Below are 19,746 nucleotides of genomic sequence, written 5' to 3'. Positions count from 1 at the left end.
CACCACAACATCATGACAGACAGATACAATAGTCCCTAAAGAGCTATTGTTAATATAAAAAAAACCTGATTAATTTTTACACTGGAGACAAAGCACATTAATCAACCTAATAGCAAGGCCTGGAAGCATTGCAAACACTACTAAGATTACGAATTAGCCACCTTTTGAGAATTCTTCTAATGAGCTACCAAAAAAACCCCAAAACCTAAAAAAGCCAAGGAATTTAGACAAAACTGTATCTTTACACATCTTTATTTTAAACTAATCATTGGATGTTGCTTTATAAATACATCACACTTCTTAAAGGAAAAGCTGACCTGTGGCTGACTCATTAGCCTCTTGCTGTAACTGTTGCATTTAAGTCTAGTTTCATGAAGGCCTCCTGGTGTGTCAGCAAGAACTTCTTTCATAAGAACACAGTAGGACTGTATCCCTAAGTAATCTTAAGCAACATAAAAGTAATTTAATTCTCCAGACCCTGCAATAGTTATAATTCTATTTTTAAATTTACATATTATATACAAGGATATATTATAATTTGGCTTATTTACAAGCATAAACAAAAAGTATTCTAAATTGAACACAACAGAAGTATATGACAAGTTTAGGGTTTTCAGGGGGCAGTGTTTTGTTTTGGGGTTTTAATTGTATTAGCCTTTTCTCAATCAATCAAAACAGACTATTCTACAGGCTTAAGGAGCACACCATTCCAAGTTGTTAAGCAATATTGTGGTTTTGTGTAATAAGGTGAAAGGACTGTGTGCTTTACCGAGCAAGAACAAGAAATACAGGTAAGAAGGAGCAAGATACGGTGAGACAAACTTGGGCATTGCATTGAGCAAACGTCTTGACATTTAACAATGCATGTATTGTTGTGCAGTGACAAAGGGGAAGAGTTCAAAAAGAAATTTTCTGTCCTCTATTCTGAAAGCTCTGTCTTTCCTCAGATTCATCATAAAAATATAGAAATAACAATCTGATTCTCTAGTTACCAACTTCATTTTAGCACAAAGCACAGCATCACCAGGGACATATATTTTAGTTACTGTGTAAATACCTTCTAAAATCAGAGGAAAAGATTAAAAATCACTTTGAAAGTAGTAGTTTAGCTACATATCAAAGTCTCTCTTTTTATACTAGCACCACACAAGCACACCCATACAAGCAGGGTGCTAAAAAAGAAAACAGCATCAAATGAAGTTCTGCATGGACATGAAGATCCAGATGGCCAGCAGGTGGGCTTTGAAAATAACATACAGGAAGTACCCTGTGTTAATGTTGGTGAGATGCTTCATCACTTGTGGATAACTGCATTTATCGCTGTTGTACCAGTCATTACCTCTTCAAACAAAGCAATTTACTTTATCAAGGAACACTGGACATTGGTTTGGATTTATGCCTGCAGGGTGTATATAAGTTCTTTGGGGAACACTGCCCTTTGAAACGTGAAAGACATTTCTCTTTGGTAATAACTGTTAATGAAATTACCTAATAAACCAGATTTCAATCACTAAGACTACAAAATTAAATTTGGTTTCATAGTATAAGCTGAACTTCACTGTCTGGGTTGCATTACTACAAAAAGCAACAGGTTTGCACACTACATCTTATTGCAAGACCACATTCCTCAGTAACTTTTAATTTGTCAGTCTATTAGCTGAAGTATTTCTTGCCTACTTTAAATTTTTATTATTGTTTTAAATTTCAAGTCACTTCTCCAAAGAGCTATTATGAGTAACTTGAGGGCATATACGCTTGAATGAAGAAAAACCCAATTAAGGTTACCTGATGCTATCCACTCTGAAGAATTCTTAAAATTTTGAGGGAATTTCTGATATTTTCATTTACTCTTTGTATATGGAAGAATCTCCTAAGCCAATCCACCTAATCTTTGATTTATTAGTGTACCCTTCTTAAGTGTTGCAAATCATCAGTCCTTATCCTCAGCGAGATTTCAACAACCTACCAGAAACTCTTGATGAGCCTGGGAAAGGAGCATGCTACATCTAAAGCTCATGCCATACCTGCCACCTACACACACCTGGTCTCCTACAACACTAGAGCAGTGAAAATGGACAAGTTTCCTTCAGGGGTATGAGGACAGGCAGGTCCTTCTGTCAACCATTCTTTGTAGGTAGCATATGTGACTAACCACAGAACTTAGGGAAAAACAATATTTTCCTGAATCCTCACAGGAAGGATGTTGAAAAAGTTCCTGAAACTTTTTGCTTCAATTGAAAACTGCCAACTTTTATTGTCAGATAATACTATTAGCCCTGTAGATCAGATAATAACAAGAAATAATAAGTATACTGTCCCTGTCACCTCTTGTCCCTTTCTAATTGCACTGAGGTCAATGCATTCTTGCTTCCCTAAATTCTCCCTAAAAGCACACAATACAAACAAATAAACATGACAGGAAACAATCAGAGGAAGATATAAGTTAATCATACACAAAGAAACTCCTTATCTATTGCAAAGCAAGCTGTATCAGGATCAGATTTTTCCTCAACTAATCTTCTTTAGAGTCTCACCAAAACACTACTGAAAGTAGTTTTCTGGGATCAAAATCCCAGAAACTAAAGCAGGAGAAAACTGTTCCAAATATAACATACTTAAAAACAATCCCTTGTTTTAATTGCACAACTCCAAACTTTGGCCAACAAGGTTCCGCAGAATTCAAGCCAAACCCATCCCCAACTGTACAGATCTTACTAAAAAGAAACTTGTTGTTCATATAGATCCTACCTTCTTTTACCAGTTAAACCAAGTTTCGTAGGAGAGAGTGCTGCTTGTCTCCGTGTTCTTTACTCTATTGATTGTTGTGTAAATATTAGGCTTCCTGCTTGTGGAGAAACTACTGCAAAGTTTCTTTCAGTTCTGTATGCACTTTTCAAACTTGTGCATGGTTTAGAACAAGGAAGTTTATGTAATGTTCCTGAGAAAGTGCAGTACATCATGGCTCATTTTAATTCAGGTATGAATACATGACACAGATGAATTCACAAAACACTCCTTTCATCTGAAATTTAAGTAGTAACCCTTTTTCCCCTGAAGGTTAAAGCAGCTTTAAGTGATGAAATGATTATATTTTCCTGTTTCTTTAAAGTAGTTCTGGATAGAAACAGCTTAGGACGAATCTTTCCCGAATTTATTCAAATACAAATACACCATCAACCATAAGGATATTTGAATAAGTCATTCCAAAAGATCTCAATGTTCCCTCAGCTATAGAATATAATAATTTTAAACTTTGCTCAAAGCATTTTAGTATTACAGAACATAAAAGCATTTTTTCCCCAAAGGCCAAATTTTCAAGTACTGACTAAACCCAAATACCTGTTTGCAAAATCAAGAAATCTGTACATGCATCTGGAATATTCACCTATGTAAATGCAAACCTTTGACATAAATTTTATTGGCACACTGTTCATTACCAGTGCCCACCACAGAAATTCTTGCTTACCTGTAAAGCTGATTTCATCTTTCCTTTTTAAGTTACTATCTTTTGGAGATATCATTGGGAAAGCTATGGCAGGGTACTTCTGTACTTATGGACTACCCTTCTTTACCAAGACACTTACTACAAATTCAGAGTCCTGTTCAAACACCCCCTTTCCAGGACCCTTTCTGACCCCCACTGCTGCCTCTTGTCCCTATGACTCAGAGCCCTGTGCCTGCTTCCTCGAAAGCAGGGTCACAGGTAGTCACTGCCACCAGCAAGGCCTGGAAGTTTTTCCTCATCTGCTAGCATTTGTGTTGCTCAGCTCTTGCCAAAATTTGTACCATACCTGGTGCACAAGTTTACAGGTTTTATTGGGTTTCCCATCTCATCAGATTGTCTCTCTGGGTGTAACAGAGCTGCATGTTCTGCATAAAGCAGTTTGATGGGTTAAAACTGGGGTTTTGTTTGGTTGAGTTTGGCAGGTTTGGGTTTTCTTTGGTTGGTTGGATTTTTCTTTTTGCTTTGTTTGTTTGTTTTTGTCAGGTTTTTTCCACTTTCTGAATAGACAGAATTTTCTCTTTTGTTTTCATCGCGTTGCAACTGTCTCCAAAGGCTTGATACCAATTTTTGGACTCTCACTTCTCTCTCTCAGCTTGTAAACCATTTTGCCAGAATTGTGCCAGCTTGACTTGCTATCTGCTAGCCAAGAGCTGCAGACAGATGATGCCTGGCCAGCATGGACTGCCCATTGCCTATGCCATGTTCCCTAGGAGTCAGGAACAGCCCAAGATTTTTAGGCTGTGTGCACTGCCCAGTAGCCATTTGCTGCAGACAATGCACAGCAGAGTGGCCCTTTATGTGGGTTGTCAGATGAACCACACTGGAAAAGGAAAGACAAATGTGAATCTAAACATTACCATGATAATGGCAGCACAGGGAAATTATGTCTAGTGATGTTTAACAAAGCATCCTGAAGGCAGCATGGAAGGTGTGCACTGCTCCAACTTCAGATAGAATTAATATTTCTAAGTACAGATTGCTGCAATCAAGTAAATGAGAAACAGGAACAACCAAGTCACCAGATTTCTTCCAGGCTTCTCTGTTAAAACCTTCTACAACATGTATTTCTGTGCAGTACAGCAAATTATTATGGTGACTATATCTGAACATACAAGATGACAAAGAGAAGCAAAGTCTAGAAAAATCAGAAAGCATTTCCCTACCACAAAGAACACAGCACCTAACATGTAAAATTATGATCACCAAACAAAACAGTGTCACAGACCCATATAAGGAGAGAACAGAACAAGGGATAAATGCTTATGAAGTAGCTCTATTTGCTGTCCTGAAGCACATACAAACATGCAACCTAATTTGCTGAAATCTAATCCATTCAGCTAGACCAAGCTAAATACTGCACTAATCTTAAACTCTGCCTTACAAAAACACCTCTCCAGGCCACTTTCTTGTCTTTAGAAAGTTAAATAAGGTGACAGTAACCAAAAATTATGGTCAGTGGATACACATCAGTTTTAGTTAAAAAAAGAGAGAGAAAAACATAGTAATTTTAAAAGCAATGGAATTCTATGAAATGGAATTTACCACAGCCCAAGGATGATCATACTTGCATATAACAGAAAGTATTTTATAACATTCAATTCACAGCAAATGAGCACTCTATTATTATTTATTTCGTCATCTGAAAAAACTACCAATGAAATTCCTCCAGTTAAGGTTGCCTTGCATGAAAAAAAACGTAATTTAAAATGTTTTCTCCAAGCTAATCATCTAAAAATAAACAGAGAGCATTTATGTTTTTGACCCAGCAAGGCATCCTAAGAGGAACTTTTTGAATGCATCATGCACACTTTTAACATTGCAGCTAAGCAATATACAGTATAATCTGCAACACATTAACATTTCAGAAGCTTAAAAATTTGAAATTGTCCTTTAAAATGCACATGAAAGCATTCCCTGCTTCAAATGTTACTACTGTTTATGCTTATTGAAACTATTACATAACATAATATCAGTCAACAGGATTTAGCAGCAAAATGATAAAAGGAAATTAAATTAAATTAAATAATAATCCCGCATTAATTTTCTACAGTGAACCATCAGTATGCTCACAAATAAGAAAAATTTATTTTCATATTTAAGAAATATATTCTTCCAATGGGCTTACTAACAAGGAGTTTTATTTATAGCCTTCCTTCTGAAAATGTCACAATTACCATCTGAGCAAGGAAAAAAAAGATAAAGTTCAAATGCTGATTTTGGCATTTGTATTTCTCTGTCGCAGTTTACCTAAAGATAAAAAGTATCTAAAAAAACCAGATCACAGTCACCTACAGTGCTAATACTTCCTAATTTGACTGCTCAGTTCCTAAACTACAGCATATGAGCACAGCATTCACTAATGGATTGCTATTAAAAATAAATCAGCTAAACAGTGTCTGTATTTCTCCTTCCGTACAGCTGGAGCAAGCATACAGCGTTCTATTATGCAGCTAGTTGAAAGACAGATTTCAACCTCCACATGGAATTACTTACCCAAAAGCATGTTTCTCTTCTACAGTTAATTCAGCAGAATAGAAAGTTCTGCACAATAGATCTAGCAAAGGGAATGTTCTCACAAGTTCCTTTTTGACTTGGAGCAAGGTCTGAGTTTGAACTCGAGCTGCTTAGAAATATGTCTTGTCCCATAAAGCTACTTCACTCTCATTGGTGAACGATACCTCTCCAGGCTATGCAGAAGTGATGCAAACGGGCGGTAGCTTGTGCCACCTCAACTTGAGGTAACAAAACCACAAAAAAAAAAGGGAAAGTCATCAATTCACAGAAAGTCTAACATATTTTAATTTATCTGTCCTGAAATTGGTTTTAAACTAGTTGTTTATCTTTGACCAAGAGAAATACTCCCCACAGAACTAACACAGTGTATCAGGGAAAATATAAATGGTAGGCTAAATTTAAGTTTTGCAAAAGTAAGTGTCCCATCTTTCCATAATGCTTGATTTCATCACAGCTGTATTTGCTCTGATACAAAAGACTTTTTTTAAAGACATCCAAATAGGGAGATAGTTTGGGACTTTTTATTTAGCTCAAAGACCAAACTGGACATGGAATAAAAACATTTAGAATGCTGCTGCTACCACGTCAAGTACCTACGGTCCACTAAAATCTACCACAGACTATTTCCTCAAAATTTAAATTAACCTCCCTATGAAGAGAAAAAAGGTCTATAATCTGAAAGCTTCTAACTGAAAGAGGAACCTTCCTAACCTGCAGCCCCTCACTTTGGGATATGGTGTGTCAGTATGCCACAACTGGGGTCTGCACAGAACTTCTGAGTCTAACAGACTTTTTTCAAGCACATCCTAGTAAGGATACTTGAGAGAAAGAGTTTTATTTAGGGGAAAAAAAAAATACATCCAGGATTTTTATCTGATGAAATTTGCAGTTATGTCAGATAACTCCTCATGGAGAACTAAAGATTAGTAATCTATATAATTCTTCCACTTTAGTGCTTTGTGTTAAATATATAGAGTTAAGAATTACTTGATCTCCTAATTTGTTTTTTACAAAAGTGAAGGGATGAGAGGATGGGTAAAAGACAACACTGAAAAGCAAACTAGTTTGAACAAATTTCCACATATCTAGAAATACTAGACAAATTTTTTGTGACAAGGTTAATTTTGTACCCAGTCCTGAATAAAGCATATTGTTCCAGTGACAACACTCTTCTCTTGTATGTGATTGTTGGTTACTCAAAACAGCACACATGAAATTTTAGCTTAATCTTATTTTATTCTACAACCTCCTACTCCTCCCTTCCACTAAAGGGGGATTACTCTGATAATTGCCTGCCAACATGACTTGGCAGCAATTACATAACTATGTTACATGTCCAGAAATATTTGGTACTCTTGTTAAGAGTCTCCTTCTTAAAAAAAAAAAAAAAAAAAAAAAAAAAAAAAAAAAAAAGGGAGGGGTGTGGGCATTGGTAACAGTGGAAAAAATGAATCAGCTTTGAAATAAAAAGGCAAATAAAAATGAAACCCAATTAAAAATAAACCTCTGATTTTTAAAGCAAATCTTGGAAGATGTGACTCATTCTTATTGCACACTTGGGATTGGCAACACCAAACTTCTATGAAACTTTATTTGGGTTTTACATAGAGTCTGATGACTTCACAAGATGACTAGTATTCTCAATAAATACTACGTTGTCTCATGCTGATAATAATATTAATAATTGTATGTTCTGTGAGGACCGGAGGAATTTATTTTTTTTAAATTTCTCTATTAACTGCAGAAGTGTCTCACACGGTCCATATGCATGTAGTGCATTGCAGCAAGACAAAACAGCAAGGACTATTTCTCCCTCAAACCGGGAGGCATACTTCCCTCATTCCCACCACTTGTTCAATGACTGTAACGTCTCTTTGTTGGCAATGTCTGATAGTTCCTGGCTAAAACCATTACAGTGCACTAGCATGTTCAGTTTTAACCATTTATCTAGTTCAACGCATTGTAGATCCTTTCTATTTCCCTCTCAATAGCATATAATATCCTGTCTCACAGAAGACCAGACCCTTGTTGAAGCAGAAGGCCTTAGGACACACTAATCACAGATTTAATATTTTAGCCTGCCATCTAGCTCATATCTAAAGTGGGATCTTCAGTGCACAAACAGTCACAGTTTTAATTCCTCCCCCTCTCTTTAAAACAACTGCTAACTCCCACCTACTCGACTAACACCCACTGTCCCAAGGTTTTGGAGATACCCCGACTTCCACGTTTGTCCAAGAAGGCCTCCTCAGAGATCCATAAAAGCACAGAATGCCCCTTCACACTACTAGCACGATGGTCTTTCTAGGTATGAGGGCAGGCAATGCACTTGTGCAAGCACAAAACAGAGGTGCTGTGGGTGAGGAGGAAAGCAGGGTGACAGCACCTCCTCTTGGAACACTAGTCTGAGGTGATCACGCAGCTCCAGCATTATAGATGGTGCTAAAGAGCTAAAGAAGTCACAAGGGTAAGGAGAGGTGGCTGGAAGAAACAGTGGAATACAGAAGAGGAAGGTGGTGAACACGAAAGGCTTACAGACAGTAATATGTATGAGAGGAAAGTAATGAAAGGGTAAATGTTATTATAACAGAAGGAGAGATGAAAAGAAAGCAAAAACATTAAGATGAAAGTGGAACAAGGAACAAGGCAAGGTACAATGGTAAATTAGACATAAAAGTGAATGCATTTTTTTCCAAGAAGCTATCAGGTGCTGACCTTCCAGAATAATAGAGTGGTACAATGTTCACTGTGTCATACCTACCACCACACATCTAAATAAAGGGAGGAGAGAGAGCACAAAAGCAGGCACACTAGAACCACAGACCAATGACAAAAGAAAGACCTCTTGAAGAGATTATCTGAAGGCAAATGCACTCAGGTCTCATTCACAAGGAGTTCCTATAGTCAAAGAAAGAAAAGCTGACATACAGCTCAACTGCTAAGATGCTGAGATTGTGGGTTTTTTTTCATGTTTTAAATTCCCCGCCCTCCCCGTATCTTCTCTCTTGTATCTGGAGGCTGTAGAAGCGACATTTTGAGCACTTGTAATACATTATTTACAATCTCTAGCTAACAACTTCTAATAACAAACTGAAGTCAGCCAGAATTCATCGACTTATACAAAAAACAGTGTTTACACTTAGATTCTTTCTACGTTCATGCTCTCCTCCCACATTGCTTTGATATAACTCTCCCTAGTAGACTGAGGTATGACATGCAGCATTTTGGCTGTGTACGTAGATGTGGTGTATTTTCAGCTTGATCAGCAAGAAAAATCTTCTTTCCAAGAAGTCCAAAATTTAGCAGTTCTGTAGAGATTAGTGCCAAACAGCAATAAGAGCATTCTACTGTCAAATTCATAAAAGGCTTCTCTGCACAGCCATGCTTGGATCCTTTAGGTTTCGTCCTTTGCTTTTTGTGCACAAACAACTCTAAAAAACAAATGGGCTACATCTAGTAAGAACATAAAGTTAAGAAAAAGACAAAACTTAGTAGCCAAGGTTTGACCTTATTGTTATTGTACTACCCATTGTGATTTTTAATCCTCAGCTTTTCTCATGAAATATTTTTGCATATATGTAGCAACAGTAGCATTTTACTGCTTAAAATCACAGCTAGAATGAAGATCAATAATATCTCAATGAATTTATAACGATATGTGTAATATCACACTAATGAACTACAAGCACCCTCCAAGACATTGACTTAAACCAATGAAGTGAAAGGAAGGACCTTTTTTCAATAAAAAACACAACTACCCTCCCTACCTCTTGTCATAAAGGATCAGCACCAGTAATCCACATTTTATGAAGCGCAGGTAGTGCCAAATCCCACACTTCTAAAATTCAAGGCAGTAATCAAAGCCAAGGTGAGGTAACTTTGTCAGGAGAATACTGAAGCCTCTGAATACATGTCAAACATGCTGGGGAATCTGCTGGCCACAGTATTTTAATACAAAACACTTAATACAATCCCTAAGAATCATCCCAGTTTGAAGGAGAAAAACAACTTAGAAGTGAGGTAGAACAACCTGATCCTACTATACAGGCATACAGGAACAGGCAAAAGATGTGGTCAAGCATATGACCAGTGAGTAACAGTCAAATCCCTTTCTCAGTAGATAAATTTCACAAAACATGACAAACTCCCAGAGCTTTCTAGAAATTTCTCAGAATAGAAAAGCATTGAATCAAAGCAGTTCAATTATTCTCCTCTGAGTCTTTTCCGCTTATCAAGTTAATTACAGTGAATTGTAATACATACAGACACAGATTCAAAGCAGAGGCAAGCAACTGTAGTCTCCCAAACTCTTAAATCATAACTCCCACCAGCACATAAGCACATATATGTATTACACCTCTTCTTTTTCCTGTCATCCAGCCCTCACTGTTAAGTTTTGCTCTAAGAGGATTTAGAAAACAACATTTCATTCTGCCCCGGTTTATGGATAAGGCAGATCTCTCATGGCAAACATGTACCTGAAATGCACATAAAAGGACTATTAGAAACTACCAGCTCATGCTGGTATCTTGTTACTTGTGCTTACATGAAGCAAATTCCGCTTATTACTACTTGCCTGTATATCTACACCCAGATGCATCAAACTTACATGCATATATTCACAGGGGCCTATACATCTCATTAAACTTAGCACTCCGTATTCTGTTGCATGCCAAATGAAATAAACAGTATTCCTCTTCCAGTTTATGGTATTCAGAAAAAGAAAACATAATTATGTCATTACATTTCAGCTCCTTAGATCTTCGGTGTGACACTCCATCATGAGAGGTGACCTACATTGCACCCGCAAAGATGACATTTTAACTTAAACAACTCCTCCCAGGACACAGGTGAGATGACAAATGTATTCCCCTTTCATGGAACACATACTTAGCAACCAGATGTCACGCCGTTTAAGACATGCACCTTTGTCATTTTAAGGAACAGGGCAGCTGTAAGAACTTAGTGTCAGTTTAATTCTCCCCCTGAACACAGATCTTCACAGACAAATTCATAAATCTTTCTGCAGCCTCAAGGACCACAACAGGTCCTACAGGTATGCAGTCTTCAATGTCCTAACAAATATCAAAGGCGTGACATGCCAGCTATAAATGCACAGCAAAACCTATTTTTGTTGAAGCCATTAATCACCATTGCCCCAACTCACTTGCTATTTTGATCCAAGAATTTGTCATTATAAGGTCTAGATGACAGCAACTGTTTTAGGATTCATCTCAGTGAGTAGCTACTTTACTGCAGTTGGAAAAAAGAGAACAACAACCTTACTTTTCTGTTTTCTCCAAACACTGGAGAACAGGAATGTTTCGCAGGCAGTATATCAGGCACCTTTAACCCTTTCTCTTTTTCATGAGCACAGATTCTGGAAGACTTATAACTTTTCAGTTCTCAAACGCCATTTTCATTGCATTTCTATATAGCCTTCACATAAATTTATAATTGAAAAAATGATATATTTGGAAATGGCAAAAGCTTAACAAACATATATATGTATCTCTGCCAGTTTTTGCTTCCAAAGTTCAAATACATGTGCATTTGTCATAATATTAACAACAAAGAGTTCCTAAATAATGTGAACAATGGGAAATCAGAGAGCTTAAGCAGCTGCAAGCTTGTCTAAAAACCATATAAAAGATCCCTGATTATTTCTGACTACGTGTATTACAGTAATGGTGAGAGGTGTCAAATTGCATCAAGCTCCACAGTACCAAGAGCTCAACATACACAAGTTAAGAAAGAATCCTTGACCTGGGAGATTATAGTTCAAGTAAGCAATACCAGAAAGAGATACATATGGCAAGTACATCAAGTTTTATGTAAAGTAAATTAAAGCATCTGTGAATTTCCTGAAGTTATAAAGAAAGTATGTGATATGTCCTGCTTCATAATGACAAATCTTCTCTACTAAGTATGTTCTATTCTGATCATCTTTCTTAGTTCAGACATCTTAACTGGAGCTGAAAAACTGTTATTCCATCAGAACAGATAAATCCCAGTGACATTACTCCTGAAATATAAATCTCTTTTTCTTTTTGAAAGTCATGGCGGACCATTAAAAAAAATCCAAACACACAAAAAAATCCCTCAAAAGCTCAACAGTCCAATGCCATTTGCAAAGCACTTTGTCACTGAGGAAGAGGCAACACATGCTCCAGAAATTCCCCAATTCTAGTGCAAAGTATTGCATGGTCAGGCTAGGGAAACTTTTGGGCTTAAACAAAAGCATAAGCGCTTTCAGGGGAAAAGGGAAGAGGAAATGGGAGCAGAGGACACAGATTCAGGCTGCTGAAAGAACTGTCTACATCTTGGGCAGGGGAGCACATTGTGGCATATGTTTATACCAGTAAGAGCTACTGTCTGATTTCTAAGGAAAGTATTTGACTTCAATGTCATGAATACCTTGAAAAAAAGTCTTTAACTTGAAATCCACTCTTTTGACACCAGAAGTATGAAAATACAATAAAGGCTGTGGTAGAGGAGCAATAAGAAGTTCCACATAGATAACTTTTTTTTTAATCGGCATGCTTCTCTCTGTTGTTAAGGGATAATAGGCATTAGCAAGTCAATTCAAATGACATAAATGGAAGCAGAGTAGGTCACAGTCACAAAAATGTTAGATTAATGATACAAAAATGAGAAAGGCATTAGCACCAATGTGAAAAAGCAACTTTAAGACAGCCTTCTGAGACATTATTTAGTTTGAAAACATATTCAAATCCCTCAAATGACTAAAAGCCTCAGGAACTGATTAAAAAAAAAAAAATAAAAGCCAACAGCAAACATACATACTCTTTGCAAGGACTAATATCCAAAAAGTAGGCAGGAAGCATCAAGACAGTTTTACTTTTATGGCTCTAGAAAATGGAGCCCTAAGAAATAAGTGACACATCCAGGTATATCATAATATCGGCTAACATCTCAAACTTCATTAATCCCCTATTTTACGAGCCATTTCATAAAAATTATTCCTTTATCCTTCTCCCTCTCCCTGGAGTGTTTCAGAACAAATTTCTAAATTAGAAACAGCAACATAGAAAAGACAAAAAACATCTGATGAACTGATTTGTTTCATTTTCCTTTTTAAGGAGATAATGATACATTGATCAACTGAAGCTCACATTTTTGGCAGGACAAGCCTTTTTTGTAAATAGTACTCAGAGCTGATGACAACACTGAGCCAGCGACTTGTTAAAATTTGTCCTAGTGATGGCCCCAAATTACCTTCTGATGTCTGAGTTTTTGGTTACAAAAAGAGTAGCATCCTGATGCAAGAAGAAACAGGAAAAGAAACTAAACCATATCAAGGAACACCATCCCTGACTCACAGGTTCGCTAATAAGGGAGCTCTTATTGGCAGACTTATCTGAGATATTAATACCTCTTTCTGTTCATATTTTAACTTGGTACATCCCCCACCATCCTTCTCCCTCCCTGAATGGACATTCTCATTTAATGGCAGGGCACAACAGGAAGCTCCTACAGATGAAATCACTTCTTATAAAACTCAAGGCTGGAAGCCTGTACAGCCTAGCTCTAACCCAGGGCTTTCAACTGGACTCAAGTATAAAACAGTGTTCAACCAGAGCCATAAAACTGAGGCTGAGGAAAGTCTCCTGCCTTCGGGGGCTGAGTTGCTTAACTGGCACAATCCAAGAAACATGATTTATACCCACACTCTGTAAATGTGAAGTGAGATGTCTGTTCTTCTGTGGACTGTGTATTGGCTCCAGTCTTCTCCCACACAGCCTCTTCAAGTTAGAGAGGAATTGCACATTCTCCAGGCTGCCTACCCTTCAGTCCTTCCTCTGTTTACCACTTTCTCTGTTTTTCTTTTCTTGGTCCTTCCATCTATCCTTTCTTTATTTGATTCACACTCCACTGTGCATAATAATTATGATCATACTGGCCTCTCCTCTTTTGTTCTTTCTTCTTGCACATCGAATCCTTTTCATTTTTGTTGCTGCTTGAGTTAGCACCTGGGGGTTTTTCAGTTGCTTGTTTTCTTGTTGTTTGTTTTTTTTGTTTTTCATTTTCCCCTCCCCCCAGGTTTGCACAATATCTAATCCTGGAGTCTCGGTTTCAGTATTTCTGCAAAACATCAGATCAGTGACACCCACTTCAGAGCCAGCTGGAAAGAAAGTACACTCTTGCATCACCATAACTATGTTGCAGACTATGGGAAGGAAGAAAGCTGTAAGGAATGGAACCACCCAGCACACAAGAATCCTCGTCAGGATTATTTTGGACATGGAAGATGCATGTGAGAAGCTGATCCAGGGCTCTGCACTGCACCGGGGGGCTTGTTTCTTTGGTCAGGCAGTTGAATTCCAGTGTAGTAGGGCACAGTCTGCTATAATATATTTCTTCTGAAGCAGATGAATGTTGTTACTCTACAACGAGACCAGTCTCTCAGAGCATGGTGACAAGCAGTAGCTCATTTTTATTTCAGCCTTAGGTGTGAAAGCCAATTAAACTGCTTAAGTGACACAAGACACAGGGTTAATTTTTCTTGGCAGTCAGCCTTCTCTTTCTACAAAGTCATCGAATTGTGTACATGGGCTTTGCAGAGATGGCATGTGTTCAGACACATCAGAATTAGAAGCAGATTTACACCTGTTAAAATCCATCCCTAAAGGTTCGCAGGTTCACAGATGCACACAGTCATTCAAATATTTCTGAGACTCCATAAGTATTTATATCTACTATAAACATAAGCATATGCTCCCAAAGCTGTGTGTGAACAAGTGCAAGATATACAGAAGCTTGGTTGAAAATTTCCATGCATTGGATAGAAGAAAAACAATCCATCTCAACTCCAGGAACAGTGCTGCAGCAGTGGCTTCACTCTCAGACCTCCACCTATACCATTTTGATGGAAAATTCCATCAGTTCGCTCTGCAGCTTCCAAAGCTAGCAGTTCTAAAAGCATCACAGGAATTGTGTAGGTTATGTTGCTACAGCTCAAAAATCACAGTGACATCTCAAATCAATTACTTCATCTTGAAATATTAACTGTGAACCACGTTATATTTTATAAGCATTCCTTACAGGTTATATTTGCAATGTATACATGACATCCTCTACTTCTCAATCTGGATAAAATACTAATCTTGAAATTTGAACCTCTAAGATTCTTATCTGATACCTTAGCTGCCTTTTATCACATGCATTTAGGTATGTATTTCCTTCAGGGCATTTGAGATGTAGCAGTTTTATCCCTTTGGGACAACTTGCTCACATAGGACATTCTTTCTTTAACAGTGTACTCAGTCAGCTAATCCAAGTTCTCTGAAGATACTTAAAGCCCTGAGAGCATTAAGTAAGGTCATTCCAGGCATCTGCTATGAATTTTGAAGCAACCTAATTTAATTAATAATAGATTGAAGTAATTTTGATTTGTTCAATCAGAATGGCATGTATTTTCAACGATTTTCTTGAGACAAATTTGTTTGGACTTCAACAGATTCATAGCACTGCAGTGTGTCACCTTTTTGGCAAAGTACCAACATATTGCACTGCATGACAGGATGCAGATTTATGCCCATAAAAACATAAATGAGTTTTTAATTGTCATACAGAAAACAGATAAGCTTCACAATGTATTTTTTTAAACAGACATGCACGGGCATTTTTCATTTAAAAATCTTATTCGAATTAGGTTATTTTAATTGCATTCTTAACTAAACAAAAATATCAGAAGTGTAAAGCCATTTGACTAAGCCTAATCTGATGATTATTCCTGAGGGCTATTTCACTATTATCTGCCACTCAACCCAGTTTCTCAAAGCACTGAGCCTCTGAAATTGTACAGAAGCCAAAAGAAACTGCAGATACTGTGTCCTTGGGAAACTAGGCCAGCTGTCTTTCTGGGACTTGCAATTCTTCAGCTTCACCTCAAGTTTAAGTCTGAGAAACCCTTAAAAGAAATCACAACCCAAGCTCTCTTTAAATAACTGGTACAGAACCACGACTGCAATCACACCTGCTTATACAGTCCTAATTCAGTCTGCCCTGACAGGCTCGTTTCCTAAAAAAAAATACAGGCAAGACCTACTCCAGTGAATGAGGCTTACATCTGTCCTGCTTGCAAGACAGATTTTATTAAGCAAGCCAGTTCACTAGGGAAGCTTTGTGCATTAGTACACAATGAAAATCGAATAACAAGCATTCAGGAAAAGACAAACTAAAAGCAGCTGAATGAGATGAACTTTGCAGTACAGCCAGTATCCCCTTTAGCCACTGAGCATTTTGGCAACTAACAGCACTTAAACATGATTTAATGGAACACATAAAAGTTTTTTTTACGCTTTCCTTGAAAAAGTACTCCGGATAAATCAAAATTTCATCTCAAGGTTTGTCATCTCTGCCACTGTACCAAATTATTCCCGAGTCTCTCACTTTTCAAAGTTATATCTGGCCTCCTGGGCTCAGCAAAAAAAAGTAGTGGACATCACTCAATATTTTCCAGTTTAATAAAATCCCAATAGTTGTGTTCTTAAATAGAAAGCTGAAAGTTTAGAAAAGCAGTTTTAATTGACTTAAGCAAGAGACCACTTTCTGTAAATGAGTCAGTTTTTGAAGTCTGCTCATTTTGACAGCTGTAGAATCATACTAAACATCTGGGAAAGGTAAGTTATATCATAATGACTATCAATATATTTAAAATTACAATAAGATCACTTCTATGTCTCCTTTAGCAACAAATTATATAATAATTGATTGTATAAATAAAATATTAAATTACATAAATTATGTAATTCCTTTCCCTCCTCTTTTTTTTTTTTTAATACGGACTTATGTCCATAATGTTCGTATAAACCATTCCAAAAATCCTCAGGGTAGCAGCAATCATTTGATAGGATCACAGTGGAGAAAAATGCTTTTACACCCACCCCCAGTGCTCCAAAGGAAATCAATTATCACATATTAGGACCATCACGTTAGTGAAAATGAGACTACATGACCTGTAAAAGACCTACCAGGCAGCAGATGAAGCCAACACCTGCCTGCAAATCCAACTGAGTGACATTAAAGCCCTTCATTCACATGTCTTTACATCTTCCTTCAGGTCAGGCTCGTGAAGAAGTTAAGCGTGGTTTTAGTCAATGAACTTGGGATAGAAAAGTCATCTGCTTCTTGTTTCTCCAAACCAGCTGACTGGTGTAGCAGCTACCTGCAACTCAGTGATCTGCACTACTCCAGGTCACTACTTTGCTGGGTTTCTACTTACCTGGGATGTTCCCCTCAGGTGCTCTGCAGACATGATGAGCATCTAGAAATACAGCTGCACAGAGCAGCCTGCAAGGCTGGATCGCACTGTCTCGTTTTAAAGGCAGATGAATAATGGTGGACTGTATTTTAATGTCATTTTGACCTCCTCCTGCAATATACAGAAATATCTGTATTGTCTTGGTAGATTAATGGGGTAGCTTGAGTTTGTTGCCTGCACTACAGTATTGCTGGTTAAAACAACCTTAACAAGTGTCTTCACTAGGGAGGAGGCAGGGTGAGAAACAATCTCGCCCACTCCCAACGTATCTGCAATAATTTAATCAGGGTATTATTTTACTATTTCTGTATTTGCACATATTTCTACATCTCCACACCCATTGGTCTACTGAGCATGTCAGATATCTTCTTTCATTTCACAAGTTTCAGAGGAAAATTTAATGGGTACAAGGTGGTTAAGTAGACTTAGTAGAAGAGGAAAAGAAATGGCTGATCTTAGAATAACTTAAACTTAGGTTTCCTCTTCTCCATTTCATATTATTTAGCTAAAAAATAACATCTTTAAGAATTTTCTTCAAAAAATTTACTCCTTAGAAGGAATTTTGAGAAAGAGTAAAACCGACTGGACTTCTACAGAAAACACCACACATACAGGTAAATGAGTGATTCCTTTGGCATCTCAAATCATCAAATATATGTTATATATGAGAAAATAACTGCTTTAGAAAGAAGCATAGGTTTCACATAAAAGGTAACTCACAGAAAGGAAAAGCCCCGTGTAATTAACTTAATGTCAAATACTACAAGACAGGAATTTTACATCATTCAAAACCGATGAGAAGAATACAGACCAATATCCATCTTGTCCCAGACCATATTCTCTCTTTAGTGGTTTAACCTGCACAGGGCAGCCATTCCCAAATACATCATGAGAAAGATGTACCTCCTGAATCTAGAAAAGGACCCTTACAGAAAATTTCTAGTGTCTTTGGCAATAAACTGAACCTTCAGCCAAGCAATTGTCTGCCATCAATGTAAATAAACATGAAAGATTGTCAGCCACAGAACCATGAAATATTAATATTTCCACATTAAGAAATGAGCAGAAATGTAACTCAATTCTTTTCTTGAACATCTCTGAACAGTCACACAAGCACTCTTCTGTCTGTCCCTTCCAAACAGTTCCTGTTAATTTGTTTCAGTCAGCATTGCTGGCTCCTGACAAGAGAAAAACTGACTAATGAGACAAGGGTTCCTTACCAGAGCCAGATTTGGATCTAGACTGAAACTTGAGAGGCAAAGAAGAGTCAGAGCATCTTTGTCACAATCCTTCATATAACCTTCTACTTTCATTTATGAAGGCTGACCAGTGACATGAAGACTAGCACCGAAATATATCTTTTGCAACTTCACATATTCATTATATTCACAAATATATTCATATATATTTATATTCACATATAAAGAACAGAATAAAATAGGAAACATGTCTGACACTACTGGCCATGAATCCAAACACAGAGAGATTGCATAACAAACATAACATACAAACAGTATAACAAACCCTGGTCATTTCAATCACTTTGAAATCTCAGTATGAAACAAAAATAATTTTAATCTTAATTAAGATTAATCTTTAATCCTTGATCCACAGGGTCTTTATAAGCAGAGAGAGAAAGATGATCATCCCAATCTACTTAGTGCTTGTTAGGCTGCACCCAGACTACTGTCTACAGTTCTGGACCCAACAAATCAAGAAAGATGTGGACAGACTGGAGAGGTCCAAATAAAGCCCTTGAAAGTGATCAAATGCCTGGAGAATCTGCCTTATGAGGAAAAACTGAAGGACTTGGGCCCCTTCTCCCTGGAAAAGAGAAGGCTTTGGGGGGAACTCATCAGTACTTAAAGGACAGTCACAAAGAGGATGGAGGCTCTCTCTTCATGAGGAACCACATGGTGAAGACAAGGTGCAAGGAGTACAACCTACACTGGGAGAGGTGTCATCTTGGCATGAGAAAAAATTATTGAGATAAATCATTCAGTGGAACAACCTCCCCAGGGACATGGTGGAGTCCTCATCAATGGGGGTTTTCAAGGTCTGGACAAGATGCTAGACAATCTCATCTAGGCTCCCCTTCCCAGGAAAGCTTGGACTAGATGGTCTTTCAAGATCCCTTACAACCTGGACTGTTCTCCAATACTACAATTAACCAGCTTTGCAAGAATATATTGTGATAAAGGCTATAAGTATGCACACATATGCTGATGATGTCAAAAGACTCACAATAAAAAGATGTAGTAAAAAAGTGTGTTATAAGAATGTTAAATTAACATAACACAATAATATCAGATAACTTCTCTCTTGTTCACCCTTTTTCAAAATAACCACTGAAATTCAGTGATGATTTCTGCAATTCCGCTTGTGCAGTGTTTGTTGCTTAAGCCAGTTCCAGTTCACAGACACTATATATAGCACAGTC

General features: G+C 37.4%; 1 protein-coding gene across 9 annotated transcripts in view; it reads right to left on the bottom strand.

Annotated features, from left to right (window-relative positions):
* Positions 1-19,746, bottom strand: part of ZNF385B (zinc finger protein 385B) — a 167,146-nt gene that overhangs the window by 83,599 nt on the left and 63,801 nt on the right. For 3 of the 9 annotated variants that reach the window (XM_017838843.1, XM_017838890.1, XM_017838851.1), the window contains exon 2: positions 17,268-17,417. The exons of 4 other annotated variants lie outside the window; for them this stretch is intronic. In XM_017838843.1, coding sequence (XP_017694332.1) covers positions 17,268-17,417 — 150 coding nt within the window. Of the gene's footprint in view, positions 1-2,748; positions 2,861-5,998; positions 6,233-17,267; positions 17,418-19,746 lie in introns of those variants that run through there. 2 more of the 9 variants (XM_017838883.1, XM_017838905.1) reach the window with 2 other exon arrangements.

The sequence above is a fragment of the Lepidothrix coronata genome, unplaced genomic scaffold (genome assembly GCF_001604755.1).
Source record: "Lepidothrix coronata isolate B3197 unplaced genomic scaffold, Lepidothrix_coronata-1.0 Scaffold7, whole genome shotgun sequence".
NCBI lineage: Eukaryota > Metazoa > Chordata > Aves > Passeriformes > Pipridae > Lepidothrix > Lepidothrix coronata.
This window is presented reverse-complemented; position numbering and strand designations above follow the sequence as displayed.